Source organism: Bubalus kerabau, chromosome 17, assembly GCF_029407905.1.
Source record: "Bubalus kerabau isolate K-KA32 ecotype Philippines breed swamp buffalo chromosome 17, PCC_UOA_SB_1v2, whole genome shotgun sequence".
NCBI classification, from domain to species: domain Eukaryota; kingdom Metazoa; phylum Chordata; class Mammalia; order Artiodactyla; family Bovidae; genus Bubalus; species Bubalus kerabau.
The window spans coordinates 50,179,217-50,205,414 of NC_073640.1; the positions used below are offsets into that span (position 1 = coordinate 50,179,217).

At 37.8% G+C, this 26,198-nt stretch overlaps 2 protein-coding genes across 27 annotated transcripts in view; one reads left to right on the forward strand and one right to left on the reverse strand.

Moving 5' to 3' along the window:
* The window catches only part of ZNF567 (zinc finger protein 567), a 120,208-nt gene that overhangs the window by 81,473 nt on the left and 12,537 nt on the right, over positions 1-26,198 (reverse strand). For 3 of the 23 annotated variants that reach the window (XM_055553284.1, XM_055553304.1, XM_055553298.1), the window contains exons 1-3: positions 3,153-3,282; positions 2,670-2,864; positions 291-360 (exon numbers count right to left, since the gene is read on the reverse strand). In XM_055553284.1, the coding sequence (XP_055409259.1) occupies positions 291-299 (9 nt within the window). In that variant the 5' untranslated portion in view covers positions 300-360; positions 2,670-2,864; positions 3,153-3,282. The other 20 variants (XM_055553281.1, XM_055553302.1, XM_055553296.1 and 17 more) reach the window with 9 other exon arrangements.
* The window catches only part of LOC129631965 (zinc finger protein 260), a 49,104-nt gene continuing 26,223 nt past the window's right edge, over positions 3,318-26,198 (forward strand). Inside the window, exons 1-6 of one of the 4 annotated variants that reach the window (XM_055553340.1) lie at positions 3,318-3,457; positions 4,611-4,734; positions 15,341-15,457; positions 17,868-17,961; positions 18,930-19,056; positions 23,160-25,457. In XM_055553340.1, coding sequence (XP_055409315.1) covers positions 17,953-17,961; positions 18,930-19,056; positions 23,160-24,571 — 1,548 coding nt within the window. In that variant the 5' untranslated portion in view covers positions 3,318-3,457; positions 4,611-4,734; positions 15,341-15,457; positions 17,868-17,952 and the 3' untranslated portion in view covers positions 24,572-25,457. Of the gene's footprint in view, positions 3,458-4,610; positions 4,735-15,340; positions 15,458-17,867; positions 17,962-18,929; positions 19,057-23,159; positions 25,458-26,198 lie in introns of those variants that run through there. The other 3 variants (XM_055553339.1, XM_055553341.1, XM_055553344.1) reach the window with 3 other exon arrangements.

Here is a 26,198-nt window from a genome sequence, read left to right on the forward strand (position 1 = left end):
TACAACTAGAAAGTGCATTTGGGAAGGCTGAAGTCTATCCTGTTGGAACGAGAGAAACAGAATAGGGCTGTAACTAGGGTGAGGCAGGTGAGACATATGGGCACAAAATTTAGGGCTGGACAGCCCTGAGAGTCCCTCTTAAATTTTGTATGTAGGCCACTTGCTTGCCCTACTGGAAACCAGTTTGATGGAAGTAAGTCCCAATACCCAGAAAATTTAAGAATAGGGAAGCAAATGTTCACATAACCTAAAAACAAGTTATTTCAGAAAGAGAAGAAACATCATCTCACCTGAAGCATGGCTTTGATGTTTGCAGATGAGCCTTCTCTTTTGTGCTCTTCTTTGGAAAAGGGAAGAGTCCTGAGAAGGCAGAGATGGGAAGATACAAGGAGCCATGTGAAACCAGATTTGACTTAGATCTCTCAGAATAACTCAGTTAAATCCGCATCTATTTTCAATTTTGGCACTTGCTCACTCTGTGTACCCCACACAAATCCAGGACAGAGATTAGTAGGGAAATGGACCAATCCTGTTCCCTTATCAATGCCAGAAACCTAATCTCCTGGTGAAAGAGAAGAGATTCTGGGGAATCTGTTGTAGCTTGGAGAGAGGGAATATTGTGTTTTTCCCTCTGCAGCTCCAAGTAATGTCTCCCATAGAAGACAAATTTTCAAATCGTTCTTCATGGACTTCCTACCAGTTTACATTATCAGCAGTGCATGAGAACACCTCCCCAAACCCTAATGAATGCAGTTGAAAATAATTTTAATCTCTGCCTGTCAGATATATTTATGTTTGAAAGTGAAAGTGAAGCCGCTCAGTTGTGTCCGAGTCCTTGCAACCCCATGGACTGTAGCCTACCAGGGTACTCAGTCTGTGGAATTTTCCAGGCAAGACTACTGGAGTGGGTTGCCATTTCCTTTTACAGGATATATATGTAGACATATACATATATATGGCTCTAATTTACATATTTCTTATATGAGAATAAGGTCCTTTTATTTCTTTTCTGTGATAACATCTTATAGTATATTTGTTTTTCTCATGGTGGTGTTTATTTTCTAATTGGTTGACATTATCTCTTTTTTCAATTTAATAAATTAACCTTTTACCTATTTTAAGTTGAAAATAATTTTTAGCTGCTCATGTGACTATTAAAATGTTTTTGCCTTGTGAAGATTTCTTCCCTATACGTATTCTTTAGCAATACTATGTACTAAACAGTCCATATTTTCTCAGTTAATATGAAATGCCATCTCTACCATTATTACATATCCCTACATACTTGAGAATATCTGGATTTTTCTATTTAATTTCTCATACTTGAGAATATTTGGATTTTCTATTTAATTTCTCTACTTCATCTCTTTATTGATTCACCTGTACATTCTAGTTAATTAGCAATTATTGAAAATTAACCATTATTTGTTAGTAACTTATAAATAGTTTAAGTGTTAACTACTAAACAATACTTTTTAGTAATACAGGTATAGCAATAGAAATTGGTCTTTCCACTTTGTAGGTTTCCAGGCAGAGAAGAGAATATTTTGTTAAATGAAGTCTGATGTATTGATTGTTACAGTCAATGTTTTAATTAGCAAAATAATATTTTAATTACTAAAATGAGATTGGTCTTAAGATTAAAAGTGTACCTAATACTTTTATTTCATGGAATGCCTGAAGAAGCTATTGACCTTGCCATAGATTTCATCCAGAAGCAGGAAACCTTATTTGTGTATCACTGTTTAAAGTGCTGCTAGTGTGTGCTCAGTAGTGTGCAAGTCTTTGTGACTCCATGGACTATAGCCTGCCACGTTCCTCTGTCCATGGAATTTTCCTGGCAAGAATAATACTGGAGTGGGTTACCATTTTCTTCTCCAGAGGATCTTCCCAACGTAGGGATGGAATCCCCATCTCTTGGGTCTCCTACATTGGCAGGCAGATGCTTTACCACTGTGCCACCCAGGAAGCTCCCTGAAAATGCTGGTTATGGGTAAAAAAAAATGTTTTGTTTTGTTTTTTTCTGCATGCTACCCATAGAACACTAATCATTTAAAAACATTGGTTTTAGTTAGTATGGGTTTCCCTGGTGGCTCAGATGGGAAAGAATCCTCCTGCAATGCAGGAGGCCTGGGTTGGATCCCTGCGTCGGGAAGATCTCCTAGAGACAGGAATGGCTACCCACTCCAGTATTCTTGCCTGGAGAATCCCATAGGCAGAGAAGCCTGACGGGCTACACTCCATAGAGTCACAAAGAGTTGGACACGACTAAACGAATAATGAATGCTTCCCTGTTGAACCTTACCATCTGCGAATTATGAAATCTTACCTCTTCCTTTCCAGTACTTATACCTCTATTTTAGTTGCTAAGTTGCTACTGAGTTACAATTTTGGAGGCAGGCTTAATGATCTCTATTCAGATAATCAAATCTTTACCTGGTCAGACAGAGTTTCTCAATCAAAAAAACTATCACAAAACAGTAACAGTAGGTTACAAACACACGCAGAGTTAAATTCTATCACTTCAGAAAAGCACCATAGCACAGGCACCCGCGTTATCATTCACAATCTCTGACAGCACATTAATAATTACAGGCAAAGTCACAAAATCACATCACAAATCATTTCGCGTCTCCGTAGTCACCTGCGGTCTCAAACAGGACTCACACCTAATCGGAAGAGAGGCACATGCAGAGGAATCTACACGCAGCGACGAGACTCATTCAGTTTTACACACAGTCAGCCGCAACATGTACAGAGCAGCAGCACGCATCCAAAACGCTGCAGGTTGGGTACAGGCGGCCGCCTCCATTTGGTACACACACACCCGCTGTGTGAGGCCCTGCTCCTAGCGATGGAACTCCCTCGGGGTCAAAACAGACAAAAATCTCCCTTCGCAAAACTCGCTCCAGGTCACACAAGATTGTCACCTTCAGGGTCACGCCCACAGGCCACGCCCGAGGCCGCGCTCTCACAGAATTGAGTGTCTGGTTTACCAAGGGCCCGGTTCCGGTTCCGTCCTCATAATTACAGGCTCGGAGTGGACTCCCGGCTTCCCCCCTAGGCTCCCCATCAGGTACCGCTTCCCTTGTCTGCTCTCCTGGGCCGGAACTCCCAATTCACGCCCCCTCCTCTGGGCCCCTAAGACCTACCAACCTCACCCCAGCCAAGGTCGTCTGCGCCTGCGCACTCCCGCACTGGCGGGCGCTCCCAGGAGTCCACGCGGCGGCGGGTTAGCAGCGGCTAGGTCCGGGATGCCGGCGCTCGATCTGTTTCTGCCAGGGTCCGCTTTTCAGGGTTGGACTACGTTTCTCACAGGCCCTGAGGGCACGAATGCACTTCGGCCTCTGGTTCATTTTCCCCTAGCCTTGTAGTCATAGTTTGCTTAGTGGTGAGTGGCGGTGACTCGGGTCTGGATGCAGGAGGAGCTCACTGCTGGAGTCCTGAAGTTTCCCAGGTACGGATGCGGCAGGTAGAGGCGGGAGCCTTAGTCTTTGCAAGTCACCTGCTGAGGAAGGTGATTGTGGCTGTGACTGTGTGACAGCGTCAGCGTAAGATGTGGTTATAAGTGCTATGAGAAAGAGCGAGAGCGAATGCGTGAAGGACGGGACCAGGCTGTGCATGCGGAGGCTCTGACTGGTCCAGGTTAAGAGCCTACGAATGTGGGCGGGGCCTTATTAATGACCCTGGTCGGCGGCGACTGTGAAGCGTTATATACTGTAACTAAGTAACCATGTGGCAGCACTATTGTAACAGGCTCCAGTCTGATCACTCCCGGCCTAAGGACTTCCCAGGCGGCCCAGTTGCTAAGATTTCCAGGCTTCCATTGCAGGGGGCGGGGCTTGATCCCCGGTCAGAAAAGTAGTTCCCCATGCTACAAATAAACATCAAGCTACCATCACTTTTATTTAAAAAAACAAAACAAAAACTGGCCTGATGTGGCTTTTTCACTTTTAGTAGGGTAGAGCTTCATTTTTGTAGTTCTAACGTTGAGGAATCCGTGGACAAGATCCCTGTGTGGCTGTCTGTCCTGTTAAGACTCTGAGGCCCTTGTTATCCACAGAGACCCTCAGTTTTAAAGCATGGCCCCTGTTCCCTTCATCAGTGTACCCTGACTCTGTTGTCTAGCTTAAGAGCTTGATACACAGGCATTCAGTACATTAAGTGTAGCCTGTTCTGGCACTAATTGTCAATTCCATGGTTTTCTTGGAATTTGTTGGAATTCTGGGTTTTCTTTCATTGCCTCTGTGTTTTCACTTTTAAGAGCCAGATTACACCGGAATGCTAGCTGCACAAAAATAGCATTCTGGGTCTTCAATATATTGAGAGGTAGAATGAAGGTTGAAACAAAAAAAAGCACATTTCTGTGTTTGTTAGGGCGATTTTAGAGCTGGAATTACCCCTAAAGCAGGGTGCTGGGAAACCATGATATTAAGGCATCAAGAGTAAAATTTCTGCTTCCAAAGATTCCTCTTGGAAGCTCTGTAGTGGCAAGCTGCATACTGCAGACATACAGTATTTTCTTAGCTTTGTCAACAGGAAACTTCGGTGAACATAGAAACAGATTCTGGTCCTAGGCTACAGTTAACTGATTTTTCTTTATGATACAGGGAAGGATCAACAGTATTTCAGTCTTTCTCATTCTTCCACTGGGTATATTGAACATTGATGATGGAGGCTTGCTAGCAATGAAGATCGTGTTCTTATTTAACCTGTCCTGGTATGAAAGGCCTGGTATGTCATGATTCCCTTTCTCCTCCAAGTTTTGCTGTATTCTAAAAGAAGAGCCATGAAAGGAAAAAAGTGTTGCAGTCACACATCTCAAAGCCAAGCTAGAGGTCATTTTTGAGCTTTTTTGTTTCATGGAATGAATTAAATGCCCTGCCAAATAGTGACTAATCCATTTACCTGGTCTCCAGGCCTTCTCTTCTTAGTTAATGATAGTTATTCATACCATGAGGATGGATCCCCTTCTTTCCCAGTTCCTCATCAAATGCCCTTCCTACAGTTAATTTTTGTATAACTACTCACCAGCACCTTGCCCGTGTGCTCTTTTTGCCTGAGTAGATTTATGACACAGAAAGAGTCCTCCGTTACATGGTGATTTGTTAAGGAGGAGACCAATGCTTAGGCAGAATTACACATTAGATACTCTAGATTTTATTCAAAGACATGAATGGGGTAATGGCAAGGAAGGAGAAGGTTTTATTTCAGTAACAGTCTTCAGTAAAAACAGTCTTCTGTTTCGGAGGCCTTTAAGAATATTATCATCCCCTGGAGAAGGAAATGGCAACCCACTCCAGTATTCTTGCCTGGAGAATCCCATGAACAGAGGAGCCTGGCAGGCCACAAAGAATTGGATACAACTTAGTGACTAAACCACCAAGAATATTATTGGGGATATGTACAGAGACATCTTTTTGAAGGGCAGACATTTCTTCGCAAAGGTTTAGGAGATTTATGTGGTACCAGCCAGTTCTTATATAAGATTTGCCATCATTTTTTTCTTTTTTGAGTCACATAATTGTGTAAACTGAGAGTCAGTACTATATAATGGTCTGAGTCTTGAACAGAGGTCAGCAAACCATGACCCTGTAAGCCAAATCCAGCTTGTAGCCTATTTTTTTTTTTTTTGTATGGACTGTGAACTAAGACTGGTTTTTAACATTTTTCTGTCACTGAAAGCATATCAAAAGGAGGATGATATTTCATGACATGAAAATTACATAAAATTCAGATTTCAGTGTTCATAAATAAAGTTTAGAATTTTGTGAAGACAGTTTGTGGAAATTTGTTTTCTCTCTTGTTATGTTAGCATCTACATAATATCCTTGATTTTGTCTTTTGGCTCACAAAGTCTAACATATTTACTATCTGGTTCTGAGAGGGTAACAGGCAGGAAGGCCAGGGGTCTCCAAATGGAGAAAATAGGCTGCAAGTGTCAGACATTTTTTATCCTTCCATTAAGCAGCAGGAGGAAACAAACTAGTGATATATATATTTTTCCTTTCTCTATACAAATTTAAAAAGAGGTTTCTCTTAAAATACTGTGTTGTCACACCTGAAGTGATCTTTTCTCAAATCTTGAGTTAACCAATGTACTTTTCTTATGGAAATATTTGTCTTAAGCTATGTTAATATACTATGCATTTACCCCAGACTGTCTTCAAGTCAGTTCTGCCCAATTGACAAAACATTGTTCCCCTACTCTGTGTAAATAAAACTATTTGTATGGTAATCTGCCTTTCCACAAGATTCAAGTCAATCGTTTTATGGCCATTCTCTGAGTTTTAAGACATTCCTTTCTTTCATTAAGAGACCACTAGTAACTATATAACATCCAGCTAAAGACTAGCAGAGGGGTATTCTTTCTGCCCACTTCTGATGCCTATGTTAGAAGCTTTCTCTATCTCCTTTATACTTTAATAAAGCTTTATTACACAAAAGCTCTGAGCGATCAAGTCTCGTCTCTGGCCCTGGAGTGTTCTTCTCCCCTGGAGGCCAAGAATCCCGGTGTCTTTTCATGGTTCAGCAACAACCTTTCAGTTCTTTACAGAAAAATGTACTAACCTTTAATTGCCGAGTCCACATGGTGCTAGTGGTAAGGAACCTGCCTGCCAATGCAGGAGACGTAAGAAGTGTGGGTTTGATCCCTGGGTTCAGGAAAATCCCCTGGAGGAGAGCATGGCAACCCACTCCAGTATTCATACCTGGAGAATCTGATAGAGGAGCCTGGCAAGCTACAGTGTATAGGGTCGCAAAGTCAGTACACAACTGAGCGACTTAGCAGGCACATATGCCACATCCTGTACGCCTTGTGTCCTCAGAATCTTTCTGATCATTTAGGGCTTTCCTGGTAGCTCAGCTGGTAAAGAATCTTCCTGTAATGCAGGAGACCCCAGTTTGATTCCTGGGTCGGGAAGATCTGCTGGAGAAGGGATAGCCTACCTGTTGCAGGAAGGAGGACCCCTTCCAGGGCCCGAAACTGGGCTCTTGTCTAACACTCGGAAATGAATTGTCCTAGGAGACACATGTGCTGACAAAGCAAGAGATTTTATTGGGAAAGGGCACCTGGGCGGAGAGCAGGAGGGTAAGGGAACCCAGGAGAATAGCTCTGCCAGGTGGCTGCAGTCTCCGGTTTTACAGTGATGGGATTAGTTTCTAGGTTGTCTTAAGCCAATCAGTCTGACTCAGAGTCCTTCCTGGTGGTGTAGCCTTGTTCAGCCAAGATGGATACCAGTGAGAAGGATTCTGGGAGGTGGTTGGACATGTGGTGTCTCCTTCTGACCTTTCCTGAACTCTTCCGGTTGGTGGTGGCTTATTAGTTCCATGTTCCTTACCAGGACCTCCTGTCGTAAAACAACTCCTGCATATGGTTACTATGATGCCTGCCCAGGGTGGATGGTTTCAATCAGTGTGCTTCCCCTAACAACTCCCCCCTGAGAGACTTCATACTCAAGATACTTTTTGGGAATTGGGGCACAGGTCTCTTTCTTTTGTAACTTCTTTCTGTTGTGCATGGGTGTAGGCCTGCCTAACAGAGCAAAAGTCTCTCTCTACCAGATCTAAGTCAAGGTATTTTTTGTCTGAAACCAGCATTCACCCTTGTAATAGCAATTTAGTTTGAAACTTTTGGCTCTTCTCAGAGACGAAATAGACAGGGGCCAAACAGGAGACCTAACAGGATGGTCATCACTTATCCCCAGAAACAGGAGGCAACATTTGGGGTGAGCGCTACAGGGTTTGTGACTTTTTTTTTTTGATTGTTTGGTGATGAGGCAACAGAGCTGTGTTTCAGGAATCTTGTGTTTAGTCTCAAGTTATCATCCTCCACCTGGGTGGGGGCTCCAGTTTCACAGAACTCAAAGACATTGTTATGCATATTTCTTTGAGTAGGAACCAGGACCCTGTCTGGAGGCTGTACCACCATTTGATTGTTTCCCCTCAGTTCCTGTATCCCCTCCCTTCCCTGATTAGCAATTGTTTGAATCTACCCTTTGGAACTCAGGGAAGGTCAAGGAGGCTGAATGGAGCCTATATCTTACAGATAAGATATGGAGAACATGGAACAGATCTGTACTGTAGAGCCTCACAGAGTTTTGCTCAGTATTAATTTAGTGAACTAGGCAACTATGACTGTGATAACTTCCTGTCAAAATGGGGCATAGGACTGTATCAGCTTGGCGAATACACACTGAATTGGAAGTATTTCTCAGTTCCATGTTCTAGATCTGAGTCTTGTATGATTAAGATCTCAATTTCTTGGTCTGCCATTTTGGTGTAACAGACCCAATTAGAAGTGGTTGGAGGAGTGATAACTGTAATTTTAATAGACAAAATAAATCTAATTTCTTTTTAGAAGAATAGGCCTGAAACCCAGTCTGGACCTGGGACTTTAGGGAGACTTGTAGCCAGGTAGTCAGTTGTCTAGTTTTATAAAAAGTAAGGTTGCAGTTACTAGCTTCTAGAAGACATTGTTTTGAGAATGGTGGCATCCAAGCCTGACGTGACTCAGAAACCTCAAGTGTTTAGGAATACAAGGTCTAATCTGAAAGTATACCCATAATTTGGTCTTGGAGTATGGAATGAAGCAGGGCAAAGGCTAATAGAGTTTTGCCAAGAGAACGCAGTGGTCATAGCAAACACCCACTTCCAACAACACAAGAGAAGACTCTACACATGGACATCACCAGATGGTCAACACCGAAATCAGATTGATTATATTCTTTGCAGCCAAAGATGGAGAAGCTCTATACAGTCAGCAAAAACAAGACGGGGAGCTGACTGTGGCTCAGATCATGAACTCCTTATTGCCAAATTCAGACTTAAATTGAAGACAGGAGGGAAAACCACTAGACCATTCAGGTATGACCTAAATCAAATCCCTTATGATTATACAGTGGAAGTGAGAAATAGATTTAAGGGACTAAATCTGATAGACAGAGTGCCTGATGAACTATGGACGGAGGTTCGTGACATTGTACGGGAGACAGGGATCAAAGACCATTCCCATGAAAAAGAAATGCAAAAAAGCAAAATGGCTGTCTGAGGAGGCCTTTCAATTAGCTGTGAAAAGAAGAGAAGCGAAAAGCAAAGGAGAAAAGGAAAGATATAAGCATCTGAATGCACAATTCCAAAGAATAGCAAGGATAGATAAGAAAGCCTTCCTCAGCGATCAATGCAAAGAAATAGAGGAAAACAACAGAATGGGAAAGACTATAGAGATCTCTTCAAGAATTAGAGATACCAAGGGAACATTTCATGGAAAGATGGGCTCAATAAAGGACAGAAACAGTATGGACCTAACAGGAGCAGAAGATATAAAGAAGAGGTGGCAAGACTACACAGAAGAACTGTACAAAAAAGATCTTGACCCAGATAATCACGATGGTGTGATCACTCACCTAGAGCCAGACATCGTGGAATGTGAAGTCAAGTGGGCCTTAGAAAGCATCACTCCAAACAAAGCTAGTGGAGGTGATGGAATTCCAGTTGAGCTACTTTAAATCCTGAAAGATGATGCTGTGAAAGTGCTGCACTCAATATGCCAGCACATTTGGAAAACTCAGCAGTGGCCACAGGACTGGAAAAGGTCAGTTCTCATTCCAATCCCAAAGAAAGGCAATGCCAAAGAATGCTCAAACTACCACACAATTGCACTCATCTCACACGCTAGTAAAGTAATGCTAAAATTCTCCAAGCCAGGCTTCAGCAATACGTGAACCATGAAGTTCCAGATGTTCAAGCTGGTTTTAGAAAAGGCAGAGGAACCAGAGATCAAATTGCCAACATCCGCTGGATCATGGAAAAAACAAGAGAGTTCCAGAAAAACATCTGTTTCTGCTTTATTGACTATGCCAAAGCCTTTGACTGTGTGGATCACAATAAACTGCTTTCCTTCTAAGTTTCCCTAATTGTGACTTACCCACTTTCCTGGTTCTAGGCCTCCCCTTCCCAATTAGTAACAGGGCCAGAGAGATGGACACGTTATCTTTTTCTAAGCACCCTTTACCTTTCCAGTTAATATTCCCATACCCATTGGGTAAATCATTCAGTAATCCCGTGTGCTCTACTTTTGAAAGGAAGGCACAAAAATAGAACTCGTGGAGGATAAATGAAGGGCTTATTTTAGAATGTGATTTGTTAAGGAAGAGATCTGTGGCTAGGTATAATAACATAGCAGATACCTTTAATTTCCAAATAAAGCAAGTAGGAAGTGGTTTGACTTCAATTAGTAAGTGAAAAAGTTGATTTTGACATTTAGAAGTGGGTATATGATTGGAGTTTTGTGAAGAGAGGTATGTGTGTACAAGAGCAGGGAGTTTTTCCAGAAAATCCATGGGGAGTGTTGAGTGGTGATAACCAAGTCTTGTTTGAGATTTGGCAGTAGACTTAGTTTCAGACCATATATCGGTGTAGACTGTGATAGGCAGTATGGTATAGTGGTATTTGAGTCTAAAGCAACACTAGTGGAAATATAACAAAAGCCACTTATGTAATTTTATAATTTCTATTGAACACATTTTAAAAAGTAGGAGGAAACATTTGAAATTAATTTTGATAATGCATCTTATTTGAACCAATATATCTAAAATATTATTTCAGCATAAAATGACATAAATAAATTGAAGTATTTTACATTCATAGCTTCCTACTAAGTTTTCAAAATCTAGTGCATATTTTATTGTTACAGAACGTCTCAATTTGGATACTAAATCTTCAGTGGTTAAGGTGAAGTATGCGTGCATGCATGTTAAGTTGCTTCAGTCGTGTCTGACTCTTTGGCACCATATGGACCATAGCCTGCCAGGCTCCTCTGTCCATGGGATTCTCCAGGCAAGAATACTGGAGTGGGTTGCCATGGCCTCCTCCAGAGGATTTTCCCAACCCAGGGATCAAGCCCATGACTCCTAGGTCTCCTGCACTGGCAGGTGAGTTTTTCACCAGTAATGCCACCTGGGAAGCCCAAGGTGAAATATACTCACATCAAAACAATAAAATTGTGTTTAACTGAAAAACATTTTATATTGCTTTTCTATTTTAATTAAAACTAAATTCAAAATTCTGTTGCTTGTTCAAACTCACCATATTTCAAGGAGGTCAATAGTTATTCAGTTCAGTTCAGTCTCTCAGTCGTGTCCGACTCTTTGAGACCCCATGAACCGCAGCTCGCCAGGCGTCCCTGTCCATCATCAACTCCTGGAGTCTACCCAAACCCATGTCCATTGAGTCAGTGACGCCATCCAACCATCTCATCCTCTGTCGTCCCCTTATCCTCCTGCCCCCAATCCCTCCCAGCATCAGAGTCTTTTCCAATGAGTCAGCTCTTCACATCAGGTGGCCAAAGTATTGGAGTTTCAGCTTCAACATCAGTCCTTCCAATGAACACCCAGGACTGATCTCCTTTAGGATGGACTGGTTGGATCTCCTTGTAGTCCAAGGGACTCTCAAGAGTCTTCTCCAACACCACAGTTCAAAAGCATCAATTCTTCGGCGCTCAGCTTTCTTCACAGTACAACTCTCACATCCATACATGACCACTGGGAAAACCATAGCCTTGACTAGATGGACCTTTGTTGACAAAGTAATGTCTCTGCTTTTTAATATGCTGTCTAGATTGGTCATAACTTTCTTTCCAAGGAAATAGTTATTAGGCTCTCTATTTTGTAATTTCTTGTTATAAAATGTTCATAATAATCACATCAGTGCCTTATGGATTTTATGAAGATTGAATACATTAATCTGGGCATAGCCCTAGAGCACTTGCTAAATACATTGTACTTAATTAAATTCTCAAGAAAAAAAAGTTGCTATTATATGGAGATTCTAAATATTCCTCATAAATTTCTTAACTAAAGAGTAATGAAAATATAAAGTTAATTTTAATGAGGACTTAGAATTTTTAACAGCCAGATTTGTGCAAATATCCATAATAGAAATTCTTAAGGCAATTTAATTCCATTTTGGTGCTCATAAAGGACCACAAATCTGTTGAAGTTATGTTCAAAATTATTCTATATAGTTCCTAACTTACTTTTTGGTATGTTTGGTTTTGTTTGCAGAATATCTGTTAACTTCATGGATTTATATAACTGTATATAATCTTAAAAACTAAGTTAATTACATTACATAAATGTGATATAATACCATGCAGATAAGACAAACTTTTTACATAGGAAAAAGAACACTCCTAATTATTAATACTGTATATGAATCTGTTTTACTAAGATTGCGTTTATAATCAATCTTATATATCTAAAATGATATTAGTTTTTGAATAATAAAGTTAAAAAATTAAGCCATATATAATAAGTATATCCCTGCAGAAGGGAATGGCAACCCACGCCAGTATTCTTGCCTGGAGAATCCCATGGACAGAGAAGCCTAGCGGGCTACAGTCTACGGGGTCACCAAGAGTCAGACATGACTGAGCTCACAGCACAATAAGCACATATGCTGTACCAAATACATTTCTGCCTCTTTTACATACATTTTCTTATTTAGTCTGAAAATGCTACTACCATCTTTAATTTTGTTAATTCAAGTATGTGTATAGTGAATGTATCCTATTGCATTGGTATGATAAAAGGATGTTCATAAGTTTTTAGAAGTAATTTATTTCAGTCACAAATTTCCTTCATGTTCCCACCCATTTTGAAGATCTTTTGTGCTCATTATGTTCCTAAACAAAAGGAAAGCTTATCTCCAACTCTGTTAAACCTTTTATGTAGAAATAGCTCTTTTATAGATGGGGACACAGTGGAAACAGTGTCAGACTTTATTTTTTGGGGCTCCAAAATCACTGCAGATGGTGATTGCAGCCATGAAATTAAAAGACACTTACTCCTTGGAAGGAAAGTTATGACCAACCTAGATAGCATATTCAAAAGCAGAGACATTACTTTGCCAACAAAGGTCCATCTAGTCAAGACTATGGTTTTTCCAGTGGTCATGTATGGATGTGAGAGTTGGACTGTGAAGAAAGCTGAGTGCCGAAGAATTGATGCTTTTGAACTGTGGTGTTGGAGAAGACTCTTGAGAGTCCCTTGGATTGCAAGGAGATCCAATCAGTCCATTCTAAAGGAGATCAGCCCTGGGTGTTCTTTGGAAGGAATGATGCTAAAGCTGAAACTCCAGTCCTTTGGCCACCTCATGCAAAGAGTTGAGTCATTGGAAAAAACTTTGATGCTGGAAAGGATTGGGGGCAGGAGGAGAAGGGGACGACAGAGGATGAGATGGCTAGATGGCATCACTGACTCGATGGACGTGAACTCTGGGAATTGGAGATGGACAGAGAGGCCTGGTGTGCTGCAATTCATTGGGTCGCAAAGAGTCGGACGTGACTGAGCTACTGAACTGAACTAAACTGATATGTCTGATGGTGGAATTGATGCAGGTTGTAAAATATTCAATTTTTAAGGAACTTATAAGTCAATAATTACCCACAATCCCACCATCTAGAAATATCATTGTTAATAACATACATTCTTCCAAAAATTTTCTCTCTAGGTATGTGGGGCTTTTTAAATTTTTTTGGAGACATAATTAATATATAACGTTATATTAGTTTCAGGTGAACAACATGATTCAATATTTGTATATATTTCAAAACGGCCACAATAAATCTGTTTCAACATTCATCACTATACAAAGTTACAAGTTGTTTTTTCATTGTAATAAGAACATTTTAGATTCAGCAACTTTTTTATTCTCTTAGCAACTTTCAAATATACAATACAGTATTATTAACTATAGTCATCATGGTGAACATTCATCCCCATGATTTATTTAGAATTAAAAGTTTACTTTTTGACTACCTTTACCCATTTTGCTCACCCTCTCACCCCCCATCTCTAGCAGCCACCAATTTCTCTTCAGTGTCTAGGAGTTTGTCTTTTGTTTTTTTAGAGTTCATATATTAGTAAGATCATACAGTATTTGTCTTGCTCTTACTTATAGTGTCTTCAGGGTTCATCCATGTTTTCACAAATGGCAAGATTTTATTTTTTATGGCTGAATAATATTCCATTTGTGTGTTTGTGGGGGTGTGTGTATGATATTTTCTTTATGCATCCATCCATCCATGGACAGTTTCATTATTTTCATTACTTGCTATTATAAATAATGTTGCATGAACTTGAGGGTACGTAAGTCTTTTTCAGTGTTTTAACTTCCTTAAGAAAAATACTCAGAAGTGCAATTGCAGAATCATATGGTATTTGTTTTAAATTTTTTAAAGGACCCTCCATTCTGTTTTCCACAGTGGTCTCACCAATTAACATTCCCATGAACAGTGAACAAGAATTCCCTTTCTCTGTGTCCTCACCAGCATTTGTTACCTCTTGTTCTTTTGATAATCACCATTCTGAAGGTTGAGATGAGGTTTCATTGCGGTTTTGATTTGCATTTCCCTGATTAATGATGTTGAGCACCTTTTCATGTACATGTTTGGAATCTGTGTTCCTTGGAAAAATTCTATTCATACCCTTTGCCCATTTTTTAAATTGAAGGTTTTTTCCTATTGAGTTGTATGAGTTCTTTATGTGTTTTGGATATGAACCCCTTATCAGTAATTTGAGTTGCAAATATTTTCTACTAGTAGGTTGCCTTTTCATTTTGTTGATGGTTTTCTTTGGTGCACAAAGTTTTTTAGTTTGATGTGGTCCCACTTGTTTATTTTTGTTTTTGTTGCTTTTTTCATGCTATATCCAAAAAGAATCACAGCCAAGACTGATGTCAAGTTGTTTACCCATGATATTACCTTCTGGGAGTTTTATGGTTTCAGGTTTTATGTTCAAGTCTTTAATCCATTTTGACTTTATATTTATGTATGGTGCAAAATAGTGACCTAGCTTCATGCTTTTCCATATGACTGTCCCTTTTCCCAATACCATCTGTTGAAGAGCCTGTCCTTACTACATTGTGTATTGGCTCTTGTGTCATAAATTGACCATAAGTATAATACTTGGGTTTATTTTCTGAGCCCTTTATTCTATTCCATTGGTCTGTGTGTATGGCTTTTTTTTTTTTAAATAACATACTGTATTGATTACTATAGCTTTGGAATGTAATTTGAAATCCAGCTCTTTTTTTAATTCTTCCAATCAATGAGCAGAGGATAGCTTAATTTTTCTGAGTGCTCATTATAAGTCTATAGAAATGCAACTGATATTTGGTGTATGGATTTTGTATCCTGCAACTTTACTAAATTTATTACTTCTAAGTTTTTTGATGGAATCTTCAGGGTCTTCCTGTATATACTACTATTTCATCTGCAAATAGTGACAGTTTTACTTCTTTTCTCATTTGCATACCTTTTATTTCTTTCTTCCTATTTTAGAAAATGTAATTGCTGTGGCTAAGACTTTTAATTCTGTGTTGAATAAAAGTGGCAAGAGTGGGCATCTTTGTCTTGTTCCTAATCTTGGAGGAAAAGCTTTTAACTTTTCACCATTAGGTATGATATTTGCTATGAACTTGTTATTATGCTGAAGTATGTTCCTTCTATATCCACTTTGCTGAGTTTTTATCATAAACTGATGTTTAATTTTTGTCAAATACTTTTTATGCATCTATTCAGGTGATTATGTGGGTTTTATCCCTCATTTTGTTAATATGTTGTATCATATTGTTTGGGGGATGGTGAGCCATTCTTGCATCCATGGAATAAATCCCACTATCATGGTATATGATCATTTTAATGTATTGTTGAGTTCAGTTGGCTAATATTTGTTGAGAAATTTTAAACCTGCCACATAAATCCGTTATGTGAAGGAGAAGAAATATGTATGTGTACTGTCTTTTATAATTACATAATTACCTTTACTAGTGCTCTTTGTTTTTTTTGCATGAATATGTATTACTACCTGGGACTTACTTTTAACCTGAAGAACTCCCTTGAGTATTTCTTTAAGACAGGACTGCTAGCATTTAATTAAGTCCCTCGGTTTTTCTTTATCTGGTAATATCTTTATTTCATCTTCACATTTGAAAAATAGCTCTTGATTGAAAGTTTTTTTGAGCACTTTGTATATATTATCCCATTGCCTATGGTCTCCATTGTTTCTGTGCAATGTCATCAAGTAAACTTATTAAGGATTCACTTTTAAGTGACAACTAATTTTCCTTTCTGCCTTCCAGATTCTCTCATGTTTCACGATTTTTACCATGATTTGTCTGTTTGTAGATCTCTATGAATTTATTCTATTTGGTGTTCATCAAGCTTTCTGGATATATAGATTAATATTTTTCAATTAATTTAGGAACTTTCATCCATTATTTACTTGAATATGTTACAATACTCCTTTACTCTTTTCTGTTACATCTATTACAAGTGTGTGCTTAATGGTTTCCAACATTTCTCCGAAGCTCTTTTCATTTTTCTTGTTTTTGTGTTGTTGTTCTTCAGGTTGCATGATGTGTATCAAGATACCTTTAAGTTTGCTAATACTTTTTTTCTATCTACTTCATATCTACTGTTGAGACACTCTAGTGAAATTTACATTTTGGTTATACTTTTCAACTTCAGTATTCAGAATTTACATCTGGTGATACTCAGTTCAGTTCAGTTGCTCAGTCCTGTCTGACTCTTTGGGACTCCATGGACTGCAGCATACCAGACTTCCCTGTCCATCACCAACTCCCTGGTGATATTAAATAACTTCTGTCTCTTCACAGATATGACATTATGATCATACTTTCATTTACTTTAAGCATGTTTATTGTTTATTTGAACATATTTATAGTTGTTACTTTGAATTCTTTGTTCAATCTAGTTGTTTTCACAGTCAGTTTCTATTGTTGGTTTTGTTTTTGGTTTATGGGTTATATTTTCCTGTCTCTTGTTTATGGAAAGTTGACATTTTTAGATAGTTGTTTCAACTGTGATAGTTTTGTCTCCTTCCCTTCTTGTTATTGTTATTTATATTTATTTAGTAACTGGCTAAATTAAGTGAAATCTATCTCCCCTGTAGTGTAAATCTCTAATATTGCTCCTTGGGTATAGACTTGACTATTACACAGTCACCCTTGAATGAAAGTGGTTTTGACAAGGCTCTTTGAATGTCTCTTTACCTGACCACACCAAGCTGTTACGATTCCCTAATTGTGACTGATGGCACTATTATTTTCAGTAATGTCCTGGGGATACACTGCTTCACAGACTAAGGAAATCAAGTCAGTATTTGAGATTTGTTCTGACAGTAGAAAGGGCTCCCCAAATATCTTTCTCTGATCCCTTCTGACAAAAATAGCCTGCCTACAGTTTAGCATTTATCTCCAATGAATTTTTCAATCTTTATAGCCTTTCACTAACCCCAATAGCTTTTCACTAAAATTTCCACTGTTTTTGAGAATGTCCTTATCCTTGAACTTCTCCACACTCCATTGCAAATGGAGAGGGATATGGAGGGGGTTGCTCAGTAGTCTTAGGTCTCAGCTTCCCTCTCTTGGCATGGAACTCCTACCCCATGAGCCAAGGCAAAGATGATTGGAACCCCAGTATTCTCAGCAGTGCCACACCCAAGGTACAGCCTACAGTTCTCACCTGGCTGCTAGGCAGTTGCATCCCTTAGTTGCATTTGCCTGAGCAAAGGTAGCTGGGGGCAAATGAGAAATGCTGATGTTCTACTCCTCCCAGGGAGATGGTTGTCTGACTGGGAGCAGGGACTGAGGAGGCGTGAGGAAGTTTGTGTCCTTAGTTGTACTAGTTTGGAATAGAATCTTTTTCTCACTAGGATGGAGGGATAAAAAAGGGTGCAGATTAGGTTCAGATACTGCAGACTTTTACAGTTCTTAGTAAGTTTTACTAGACTTTCTTGAACAAATGTTTCTTCATTTGCTTTGTTTTTATATATAATTTTCACCAGTTTCAATGGGGACAATCTCCATAGAACTCCTCATGCTGTCATACCAGAAGTGGAATTCCTCGATCAATTCTTTACAGTTCTAACCATGGACCATGTAAGTTGCTGTTTCTCTCCTTTGTGAACATTTCATTTATCTGAATCTTCCAAGAAAACAGCTTTAAGAGCCTACCCCCCACATCCTCATGAAAACCCCCATTTTCACTTTCTAGTGAGAGTTGGAGTCAAACAGCACACTGTACCTTCTATGTGCCGATCTCTTTTCCAAATAATGTTCAGTATTCCTATGTGTAGATTTTTTGTTCAGAGCAGTTATAGGGTAGAAACAGAATCCCCAGAGGGAGGCATTTACCATCCTTTTACATACTCTTGAGAAAAAAAGCAAATGGATCCATTTAATGACATATGAGCAAATTCTACTTCTGAACAGACCTGATTTTCCAGGTAGACTGGATTTGATGTTGACCAGTCTCAGACATAAACAGTAGATTATTATTGATTTCAGAATTGGAGAAGACCTTATCCAACCTATGTCTAAATATAATTAAGGCAGATATATTTTCACCAAGCACACTACTCTGCAGCCACTAAAAAGCACTTAATAATTTTTCATTAGAAGTTATAATTCTTATATAATATGAAATGGTGATTAACAGTGATGAACTTGGGGTTGTAAGAAATTTTAAAATATTGTTCATACCCTATTTTCTTTTATTTTTTTTTTCATACCCTATTTTCTAAGCTATATATTTTTCCTGTACTGAGGAACAAGGATGTAGAAATTCATTATCATTGATAATTCATGCCACAGGCATGTGACATACAACATTCATTTACAATGTTGTGTTAATTTCTGCTATACAGCAAAGTGATTCATTTATACAAATACATATTCTTTTTCATATTTTCATTATGGTTTATTACAGGATATTAAATAGTTCTCTGTGCTATACACTAGGCCCTTGTTGTTTATCCATTCTATATGTAATAGTTTAATTCTTTTTTATCTTTTAGTCAAAAATGTTCCCTTCAATTTTACATGTAATATGTGGTTTCTTGTTTTAGGAATTGGTGACATTCAGGGATGTGGTCATCCGCTTCTCTCAGGACGAGTGGGAATATCTGGATTCTGCTCAGAGGGACTTGTACTGGGATGTGATGATGGAAAATTACAGCAACTTGGTCTCATTGGGTAAATTTGGCTGTTCACATAAATTAGAATATGTTCTATAGACTATCAGTTGACATTCAGTTAACTCAATGCTATTTTTTAAGACACTAGATGAATTTCTTCTCCAAGTTTCCAAATGCATGGATTGAGCATGGTTTTGGAGATGACACCTCCTTTTAGAACCTTCACCATTCTTCATACAATTTGTATGAATTCCCTTCTTAGTTTCTTCATATAATTTCTGCCTTCCTTGATACCCAGAGAGCTAGATATGATTATAGGATACATAGAGTATATCCTTTAAGGTATCTATTGTATTTTGTTTGAGCCCAGAATTGCTTTAAATTCTTTATATTATTTCCTTACCCACCTCTGGGAGAACAGCTAAGATACTGTCTTGATTTGATATGATTATCAAAAGAATAATTTATGTTGTTAGATTGGCAAACAGAATTCATATTCATTGCCTGATACAAGTATTGTCTTACACCTTCTACGAGGTTAAAGAACTTTGCATTTAACATTAAGTCAGAATTCTAGCAAGGACCTCTTAATGTTTTAGAAAGCTACTTGTTTTCCTCTCAGCTCATGTAGTTCTTGCCTTGTACCAGGCCCTGTTTTAAGCCCTTTTAATATACTGAGTTACCTAATTCTGCAACCCTATGACATAAATACTACTTGCATTATTTTTCTTTGAAGAGATTGCTAAGATGAATATTTAGGCTACCTCTCCAAGGTTACATGGCTAATTAGTGTCAGAAGAAGGTTTTATTATGTTACATTTCTGTCTTGTAAGCAGGGTGTTCCATTTCTAAGTAGGTTGTAACTACCTTATTGATGGAAAGAAAGTTGCTCTGGAGGGTTGTGTGGGATGTGACAAGTAAACGGGGCCAGGAAAGTAAAGACTTGATGAAACAAGGAAAGTCATCACCAGAGTAAAAAGCCTAGCCTGTCCAAGAGGAGGCAAGCCCCTGTGATGTTTTGGGGAAACTCCACTTGACTGACCTCTTCTTTATGTGTCATGGGTTTGTTGATTTTTATTAGTTTAGTATACTTTAACCCATCACAGCCTTTGATTGTTGATACCTAGCTATATAAATACTGAGGAATTCCTTATGGATTTTGGTGTACCATTGACTTCATTCTTTATTTCTTGAATATATTATTGCTTTCTGAAGTTTTCCTAGGCTCACTCTATATCTTCCCTATCCTAGACCATACACCTGAATTGGTTAAAAGTGAGTTCTTCTGGTCTTCCATGTTTTATGTGTCTTGCTTCTTCTTTAAAAAATACTAGCTATAAATTTTATTTAGTTGTTTACTTAACATATTTTAGTACACAAATTATTTTTCCCCCTTTTTCAATTCTTGCATTGTCAAAATGGTGGTCTCCTTGAGATAATTTTTGTGTCTTTTGTCATGACTCATTAATATTATAAAATTTTTGCTTCTGTCACAACCGTCAAGGGCATGTCTTCTACCTTCCCTGCTCCAGGTTATGGCTCAGATCTTTATTTTAGGAGCCCTGGCTCATTACCTGGCTTACTGCCACAACTTAGGTAACAGGCATGCTTTTTTTTCATGGGAGGTAAGTCTTTGACAATTTTATCTCTTTCTAGCAAATTGTTCTTTTTTCCCCCCAACTTTTATGACATCTAGGGTTTTCACTATTTATTTACCTACAAAATAATTTATGTCAACATTTTCAAATTGATTAGCAGAGGAATCTAATATCACTTTAAAAAATACCTTCTGTGATGGTTCTTTCCCTTCTTTGTTATTTACATTTTATATTTGTTAATTATACTCTTTACATGTTTATAACTTATCACATTCTGATTCTGTATTTATTCAATTCTCTCCTCACCTTTTCTTTAGGTCACTGTGTTCTCTTCTATCTTCTTGAATGGGATGTATACACTGGTTATTTTCATTCTTTCATTTTTATTAATATAAACATTTAAATCCTTTCTTTGTGACTAATGTTGTTTCATGGATTTTCAATATGTAATATTTTCAGTGCCACTACTCTCAGAAATTCCAATACATTTCCACAACAACTGAACAGTTGTTTGATAGAAAGCTTCTTCATTTCTAAAAGGAAGTACTTTTAATTTACTGATACTGGCATTCATTTATGATTTTACTGTTGCAATCATACAAGATGTTTGCATTATTTCACCTTATTTATACATAACATAATTAAGTCACAGGAAATTATTTTTGTTGTTTATCATACAATGTGTATCAGTCACTTTGGATTTTCCTCAGGTTGTTCCCTCACTGATTGCCAATCTCCAGCTAGGTCCAACAGATTGTTTGTTACAAGGTGCCTTACACTATTTCCCATCTCCACCTCCCGTTTTTCCCACCTCCTACCTCCACTTTTACATAGCATTTCAGCCACAGCTTTACTCAGAACTGCAGAAACCTTAAAATATGGTATATACCTATTATAATATATAAAACACTGATATTTTGGGGGGAAATATAGCAATGGTTAGTTTTTGAGTATAAGAAAATGGAGTATTTGGGAAAGAGCATGAAGGAAAACATGTAAATATAAACTAGGATTTCAATAGGATAGATGAATAATAGTGACAATACTACTGAAGAGAAGTAAATAAAACACCATCTTTATTGATATATGGGATAAAGAAACTCATGAGTTTGCATAGGAGGAAATTAATAGCAATGATGGAGATAATATGTATAAGTAGAGAGGCAATGAGAAAACAATCATTTATAAACACTATTATATATATATGTCTTACTATATTAGAAATTTCATATGTATATAAATTTGTGTATATAAAATCACTATAGTATAGTGTGATATTTTTAAAAGCATGGAGGCATGCTGTTAACTACTGCACTATTCTTATAGTTACTTTGATAGTTGTATTCTCCAGTGACATATTTGTAGTATTTGCTTTTATTCTTAGATTCCTTTCAACCAGTGATTTACTTTTCTTGTAACTGTCAACTACTATGACCTTGAGCCTTGATATTCAGTGGGACATAAAATAATGATTTTGTCTTTTTGAAGTTTAAGGAATAAGGAAATAAACAGTATGACAACAGAGTAAATTTCAGAATACAAAATTGAAAAAAAATGGGTATGAGGGCAAGGAACTAGATATTGGAATAGAGATGGATATATGAACTTAATTAGAGTCAGCTAGTAGTACATCATTTCTGAGGGTACTAACTTTTAGACCTGGACAATGAAAAGGAGATGGTATATAAGGAATCCGTTTCTGAGAAATGAAACATCTTGTGGGTATCTCTAAATGATAGGAAATGTGGTTTGATGTAGGAGGTGAAAAAATATTAGGTGAAAGGGGATAATGGATTAAAGTACTGTCTTACAAGCACAACCTTGTTATCCATGGTAAAGTATTGGGATTGTGTTATAAAAGAAAAATCTCAGAAAACTGTTAGAATGTATAGATTATCAAATTTTCATCTGATTCGTAGTATCTCTACAAGATAGCCAATAACTAAATTCCATGTTTGTAAATGTTGATTCAGTTTATCTGGATTATGGATTAATTCAGGCACATCAGTGTTTGACAAGCTTACTGCTACTGCTACTGCTACTGCTAAGTCGCTTCAGTCGTGTCCGACTCTGTGTGACCCCATAGACGGAAGCCCACCAGGCTCCCCTGTCCCTGGGATTCTCCAGGCAAGAACACTGGAGTGGGTTGCCATTTCCTTCTCCAATGCATGAAAGTGAAAAGTCAAAGAGAAGTCATTCAGTCATGTCTGACTCCTAGCGACCCCACGGACTGCAGCCTACCAGGCTCCTCCGTCCAGGGGATTTGCCAGGCAAGAGGACTGGAGTGGGTTGCCATTGCCTTTGACAAGCTTACTAGGTGACAATCCAACACCAAAATTTCAGACCCACTGCCAATCCATATCTCTTATCACAAACTTCACATCCTTATGTTATTATGCTCTTATCCTTCTCTGAGCTTTCTTTACCTTTCTTCAAACTTTATAACAATATTTTAATCATCCATTTATGCTGTGAATTATTTTCAGTTTTTCTACTGTGCATTTTATAACTTTTATTTTTGTGACACATGAAAAAAGAAATTTTTCTTTTCCCTTTCTTTCAGACTTGGAATCCAAGTATGACACAAAGACTTTATCTGTAGACAAGGACATTCTTGAAAAAAATAATTCTCAGTGGGAAGTAAAAGAAAACAGTAAATTAGTTGGCCTTCAGAACACCATTTTTAAAAATGATTGGCAAAGCCAAAGGAAGACTGAAGTACAAAGACCTGAAGTGGGATGTTTCAGTCAAATAAAAATCATGGCTGAAAAGGTACCCAGTTACAAAAATCACAAATTTCTTACATTACATCAGAGATTTCATGATAGCAAGAAGCCCTTTGAATATAAGCAGTATGGGAAGGTCCTTAGTTGTGAATTAAGTGTTGATGAATATGAGAAAATACATAGTGGTAAAAAAACCTCTGAATGTAGTAAATATTGGGAAACTTTTGGAGTAGATGACCCCTATACCCTACAACTGAATATTCATACTGGTGTGAAACCTTGTAAATGTATGGAATGTGGGAATGTATTTAGTTTTTATGAAGCCCTTAGTGTACACCATGATGATCATAAGTGCTATAAATGTAAGGAATATGGAAGGACTTTTAGAGGAATTGAAGAAATCACTTCATTTCAAAGAATTCAGGATTGTAAGAAACCCTATGAATGCACTTTCTGTGGGAAATCTTTTAGAGTGCATGCACAACTTACTAGACATCAGAAAATCCATACTGATGAGAAACCTTACAAATGTATGGAATGTGGCAAGGATTTTCGATTTCATTCACAGCTAACCGAACATCAGAGAATTCATACTGGTGAGAAACCATACAAATGTATTCAATGTGAGAAGGTCTTTAGAATTAGTTCACAGCTTATTGAACATCAGAGAATTCATACTGGTGAAAAACCTTATGCATGTAAACAATGTGGGAAGACTTTTGGAGTCTGTAGAGAACTTGCTCGACATCAAAGAATTCATACTGGTAAGAAACCCTATGAATGCAAGGCATGTGGAAAGGTCTTTAGAAATAGTTCATCCCTGACCAGACATCAGAGAATTCATACTGGCGAGAAACCATATAAATGTAAGGAATGTGGGAAAGCTTTTGGAGTAGGAAGTGAACTTACTCGACATCAGAGAATTCACAGTGGTCAGAAACCTTATGAATGTAAAGAATGTGGAAAGTTCTTTAGACTTACTTCAGCTCTTATTCAACATCAAAGAATTCATAGTGGTGAGAAACCATATGAATGTAAGGTATGTGAGAAGGCTTTTAGACACAGTTCAGCCCTTACTGAACATCAGAGAATTCATACTGGAGAGAAACCTTATGAATGTAAAGCATGTGGGAAGGCCTTTAGACATAGTTCATCCTTTACAAAACATCAGAGAACTCACAATGATAAGAAACCCTATGAATGTAAGGAATGTGGTAATGCTTTTAGTATGGGCAGGCACCTTACTTGATACTGGACAAGTTATACTAAGGAGGAGTCTTTTGAATGAAAGAGTATAAAGCCTATTTGTTTCTGAGTTTCACTGAAAAAAACCTGTGTATTTATTGACAAGATTCACTCTCTTTTAAAACTGTTTTCAGAATTTATGGCCATTCTAGAAGCAGAATTGTTCATTCATGAGATAAGTACTTTCAGCTTTGTTCAATAGTGCCAAATATTTCTCCTTTTTTTATCAATCAACATTCTGAATATCCATTCACATAGGATGGTCCCTGTTAATCCATTTTTTAAATGTGAGAAATGTATTCTCCTAATTATCAATTATTTGAGTTATCTTTCATATGAGTTTATCCATGGATGTTTTGCTTACAGTTACTTTTGGTGCTTGTGTTTTTGTTTTTTTGGCTGTTGTTTTTGGCTTACTGTTCTGTAATATTGCTCAGATATATCTTTTGCATTCTAATTTTTTGCTTGTTATATATGGTATACTTATCTTCTCCAAAGAGCCAGAACTCTCAGATACTATGTGGTTGTAAAGTATTGTGGTCCTGCAAGGTGTTTGTGTAGATTTGTTTTCTATTGATTTTGTTTTAATGGTAGATGTTTAAACTTTCCATTATCATCAAATGTTTGAGTTCTTTTTGAGTTTCTATGTTGTTTTGACACAACAGATTTCCCTAAATACCTCCTGCAACATAATTCCTTTAAGGAACCTTTTCACCTCTAGGCAGTACCAGTCAGGATCCAAATGAAATGGCATTTTAACTATTTCATAAAATATTCTAACCCAATCTTAGCAGTCTCTTAGTAGCTTTAAATGGAGGGGAAACTTTACAGCTATTGCAAGGATTATAAATTGATCACTAAACTTAAATAAAGAGGGTTTATAAACACTACTATTGCATGGCTTTCATTGGGTTTTATAATTATAATTTTCCCTGTTATTCCCACTCAGTGTTGTCTTACTGTGGTTGGCAGTTGGACTATCAGTAGACCTTTGATTTTAGCAGTCTCAGCTGACTCAGAAAAAGAAGATGAAAAAGAAAATAAGACAGCTAATAAGGTTGCAAATCTTAACCACCCATCATCTCTTTCTTAGGAAAGTTGACCTGGTTGTTAATCAAAGTGATCAAAAGCCACACTGGTTAATAGATTTTTTATAAGACTATTTACCTGTTATATTTACATATATTTACATCACTATCATTCATTAGATTCTAACTTTTGAGATTGGTGTCCTGCCCAGTTTTGCATGATCAGCAGTAGTAAGTAAGCTGTTTTCTAATTGGGTATTACTGAGCTATGCTTCCCTTACATATTCCTTATTAGTATTTTATTTAAGCTAGCAGTTAATAAAAGTATATAACTGATAGGTAGTTCATGTCCTACAGAATAAAAGAATGAGTCTCTGTTACTACCCTTATTAGGATACTTGCTATTTCATATCTTTGAAATAGTTCAACTATATTATAATTATTAATATTGGTATCAATACCTCACTCTACTTACTGAGCTATCATGTTACCACACTGGTGAGTTACTCTTCTATCCAACTCTAACTGGTTATTCTAAGTTACCATCAGTGCTGATTAATTTCCCTCTTCTTGGGTAGTACTCCAGAACTACTTGCCCCACAG